Source organism: Porites lutea, chromosome 1 (genome assembly GCF_958299795.1).
Source record: "Porites lutea chromosome 1, jaPorLute2.1, whole genome shotgun sequence".
NCBI lineage: Eukaryota > Metazoa > Cnidaria > Anthozoa > Scleractinia > Poritidae > Porites > Porites lutea.
This window is the reverse complement of record NC_133201.1, coordinates 54,138,650-54,143,649: the sequence shown is the minus strand read 5'-3', so window position 1 is coordinate 54,143,649 and position 5,000 is coordinate 54,138,650. Positions and strand designations below refer to the sequence as shown.

Here is a 5,000-nt window from a genome sequence, read left to right as displayed (position 1 = left end):
CTCAGACTGACGGAATGATCCGTTTTTACTCTAAAATTGGTTGTTCTGAATCCATAGTAATTTTCAAGTGACGAAAAAGCAACAACGACAACCGTGAAAACAAATAAAAATGGCTTTAAAAATGAAGCAAACGTTCGCACCTCGTGTAATTCATTCCCTCTCAGTCAGAACTCTCACAGAACGACATAAACAAACGCAGTCAACAATCAGTCAACAAACAGAAAAGCCCGCCTTGAGACTACGATAAGGGATACGCAGAAGCTTGCGCAGAACGTTTTTCCGCCCTGAAGACCAACGTTGACGTCACGTAGTCTCCAATACATCGCGCGGCCATTTCAGAAACGTTTTCGTGAAGTCTTAGGAAATGCTCGGATTTTGATCTTGTACCTTTCTATAAAGACTTGGAGAGAAAAATCTTTAACCAAATCTCACTTAGGATGGATCTTTTCAGTGTTTGGTGAAGGTAAAGCGACAAAAGAAAATATTTCAATTTTTTTGGTTCATTTGACCTTTAAGTAACCTTGACCCACTTAATAAAACAACAACAAAACTTTAAACTTCCAAACTCGATTTTTTTCTTTCCACACTGTTACAATGCATCATATTTTAATAACTTTATGGAGATTAATCTCCTAGGAATAATAGTGGGCTCGTTCAAAAATTAAACAACTTTTCGGCTTTTTTTATGATAACAGTACTGAAGGGTTAAAATCCTTTTTATTTAATTAATGTATTATTATGAAGAATGATTAATTTGGATATGCATGAACTTAAAATTCTAAGCAAAGACATTCTGCTAAACTCTGAACTTTAACAATTACGTCTACCGGTATGTCGCGCGCTTTCTAATTATTTCGTTTCTTCTTTAGGTTATGCAAGTTTTATATTAGACCTGAACTTCCTGGTACTTCATTGTATCCAACAAAACCTTATTTCTTTAACTAATTTGCGGAAATGAATTGCTTATATGTTGGGAGAAAAACAATTCTTCCATTTTATATTTTATTTTATTCATTGACTGTAAAGCTTGAAGCTGAATACGATGCCACAGCTAGGTTGTTTCGTAAAACGTTTCTACTTCGTCTGGTGTAAAATGATCCGTATTACTTTGTCCTTGCAGGAATGTGTAGGTGAAGGTGCTTCCATAGCTGTACCCGCTTGGTGGGGTGTAAGTATGGCCAAGATAAGTATAGGAACTACTACCGGATGACGCGTAATCGACAATTTTAATGTCATGGCCTCCACCAAAAGTAGGTCCATAAGACGAGCAATCGTATATGGCATGATCGTAATATCTATAAGCAGGCAGTTTCACAGGTGCCCATCCTGGTTTGTTAACCAGCGAGAAAAGAAATGCCGATGAATCGTATCGATACCCGGGGCAACTGCTGTCACCTGTTCGTAAAAAAAGAAATGAAAAGCAAGATCAATGCCCAGGCTTCAAAAATCCCAATTTGTACACTTCGTAAAGTGACAAGAAAATATATACTACTTGTAATAGTTTAATTCCCTTAGTAAAGATACGAGCCTCGTAAAAGTTTGTTTTTAATAGGTTTTTAACTACTCTTACTAAAGTATTTACCTGGGAACAAAGAAACTGGTGCATATTTGAAAAGCTAAACACAACAATATTACAAATATTGGGTTCGTTTACGCCTTTAGTGTTTGGAACCAATGGCGGAATGGGAAACGAGTGTCAGCGGTTCTTAAAGCATCTCGCAGACAAGATAGCTCAGAAAGACACCGAGCCTTATCATGTTGTAATCACTTGGCTCAGAACACAGATCTCGTTTGAACTCTTAAGATCGGTACATGCATGCGTCAGAGGTTCGCGAACGCCGTTTCGTAGCAAGATAGAGCAATCATTAGACTGTAAAATAAATGTCGCTAGCGCGGATATCTGAAATACGTGTCTATATGCTTTTACTTAGGGCTTTTTATGGACACTGGTTTAGCCGTCATTAGTATAATTCGATCGTATGATCTTAATATCTCTGCATATTGGAATTCTTTATTTTATAGAATTTTGAACTTTTATTATTAATTATATCTATTTCCTCTTCTTTTATGTAAGGTTAATTTACTTCTATTTTTTAGAATTTGTAAATGAATAGTTTCTTTCTTCACTTATTATATATAGGATTGTTTTTGTTCTCTAATGAATGCCGAGGGGTTTCTTTTGTAACGGACGGAATTGTAGATAATGTTTTGATAAATTAATTAGATTTTTTGTAACAGCAGGTTGATTGTAAAAAGGATTTTAATTGAGGTTTTGTAATAAAGATTTTATTACTTGGTTACAAAAAAAAATATATATATATATTACAAATAGCGATAATAAATCGCAGAATAATAGTCACTTGTCTAGCCTGTGTACAGACGCTCCCCCTCCTCGCGAGACGACTCTCTTCTCCTGATTTTTTCTGAGAAGGGGGAACGTCTGTACACAGACTATCACTTGTCGTCACCTACGACAAAAAGGCTTGAATTGTTCAGATATGGTTTACTACAGTGGAACCTTGCTTTAATGAACCTCTATATAGAGAGGATATTACGCGGTGGTGCGAAGATATGAATTTTATTTTTCGCTTCGCTCGTGAGTAAAATATTGTTTTGCCACGAGAAAATAAAATTCATATCTTCAAGCCACCGTGTAATGTTCTTTTTATTATATAGACAAAATGACATCGTAAAATAATAGATGGAACTTACCAAAATTACGTCATCGATAAAGTCACGTGTGAGATTATGGAAAATAAGCCACTCGGGTCCCGGATGTAGTTTCTATGAATTTTACGAGTAGTATATTTTCCAGTAAAACACTCGTGTCTATATAATAAAACAAACTGAAGTCCTGGGTACAAACGATTTTCGTTACTCCAGTAATAACAGAATATATGGAAAAGAACCTCGATAATACGAAACTTCGTTGTATAGCGAACAAATTCTGCCGGTCTCTTGGTCCCTCGTTATGCCGAGGTTCCACTGTACTTCCAGATTAACTTCCTAATTACTCCCTGCCGTCTTGGTCGTGGTCCAGCTCTTCAAAAAGCTAATGTACGGTTTTGCTTTTTGGCGACAAAGTACATGAAACAATTGTGCAAGGGAAACTTGGGTGAAAAAAGAAATATACACTTGTAATAGCTGACACTTAACAGCGGCCCCCGCTCTGACTATGTTGTTTTTCGATTGTATGCTCGTCTTTGTGCAGCTTTTTGAAATATTATACATATTCATACTGAAGGTTTTGAAACATAATCCATGATCATCATTATCACCATGATCATCATCATCTCTTTCTTTTATTAAAACAAGATAAGACTTAAAACTCAACGCTTGAGGGGCCGTATAAAAATGACTACGATATAGAACTAAAATGAAAAATAAGGATAATATTACTTACAACATACAACTACTAACAACAACAACTCTAAAAAGATACGATAAGATTCTAAAACAGATACATAATGTATAAGTAGATTTAAAATGAATTTATATTAATAATCACCAATAAGTAATTGACTACAACATTTAAAACATAGAATAGTTAAAAAATCGTGTTAGTGCCTGGGAGCCACTAGACAGACTGATGCGCTAAAATAAAATTGAGTGTGCATCATACAATAGGTGAGATAAAAACAGGAAACGTAAGTTCTAGTAATTTCTGTTAATTTTTTAAACTACAACAGCGCTTGAGACAATAGTGCGGAATCCTTTTCCTTAAAAGCACTTTAGAGAGGAACAACTCTGAAAAGAAAATACGTCAGCACAGAATTTAATTCTCGGCGAATTTCTGTAATCATCCATCGTTCTGCTGATAAGCTAGCTTGATTCACTCGTTCGCTCAGGGAAACGTGCTTGTTTGTTGACTGAGTCTTTCATTTCCCCAAAGTGATTTGTGTCTGACAAATCGTTTCTAATCAAAGATTTATGAATGATAAACTTATGTCTGGCAAACCGTCCAAGTGCTTATACACAGTTATTAACCTGATCTTATAGGCCTTATAACGTACGCCCAACACTTAGCGTAAGGCAAAAAGTATGGTGGTGATATGACTGTACAATGAATTTCCTTAAATCAACCCAAGCTGTCCCTTCGGGCATTTTTTGTTTTGCATCATCCCGAACCATTTCTTACTTGTGGGTCTTCAGCATTGTTCTACATTAAAACGTAATCATTAGCAAACGATTCCAATGGGGCCCTATTATTTTCCTTTTTTCTTTTCTTTTCTTTCTTTTTTTGTTTCTGGTTATACTGACTGCATATTTCATCTGTAAGTACTGTCCTATATAATGCGCGAACTACTAGGATGCCTCCTGGGGATTTCGCCTTCTGGGTGAGGCAATTAAGTGTTTTACAGAATTTTTTTTTCTTTCATCAAACCTGAGGAATGCGTGCAGGAAAGCAAATTTAAAGAAATAAAATCAGCACTGTCGAATACGAGTCTTATAAGAAGAACCATTTGCTATAAACAGCTCCTTACAATTTCGTACTTCACTGAATTTTTTTATCAACGACATAAACCAGAATAAAATTTTCCGTGATATTTTAAAATACTTAGAAAGGAGAAGAACATCAGGAGGAAAAAAATCGTGCAATAAGTTTTGATGGATAAAATAATGAGAAAATTGGATTAAAAATAGGCAAGTCTGCGAAAAAAAATCGCTGAGCTCAGAAATTCTCTCCCTTCGCCCAATTAACATTTCTGATGGTCTGTCGTCGATTAATAGATCAAGGACTTCATATGTCAGCGACGGCATCGAGAACAGCAAAAAAGCTGTAGGTTAAGGTTTAAAAAATAAGAAAGAGAGAGCACGTTTTGTTTGTTTATTTTTACATTTCTTTGGCGTCGTAGACAAAAGGAAATCTAAAAATTTGGGATTCAAAAGTGTGATGGAGAGAGGAATCAGACATGCTCAAACTGACATAAAGAGAGAATTATGGGAAGTTCTGATTTTATTTGTTGTTGTTGGGGGGGGGGGGGGGGGGGGTAATAGGT

The 5,000-nt window shown here is 35.7% G+C and overlaps 1 protein-coding gene and 1 pseudogene across 1 annotated transcript in view; both read right to left on the bottom strand.

Moving 5' to 3' along the window:
• The window catches only part of LOC140932205 (uncharacterized), a 60,687-nt pseudogene that overhangs the window by 17,727 nt on the left and 37,960 nt on the right, over nt 1-5,000 (bottom strand).
• Nucleotides 1,052-5,000, bottom strand: part of LOC140921124 (uncharacterized) — a 19,559-nt gene continuing 15,610 nt past the window's right edge. Inside the window, exon 6 of the mRNA XM_073371445.1 lies at nt 1,052-1,395. Within this exon, the coding sequence (XP_073227546.1) occupies nt 1,052-1,395 (344 nt within the window). The remainder of the gene's footprint in view (nt 1,396-5,000) is intronic.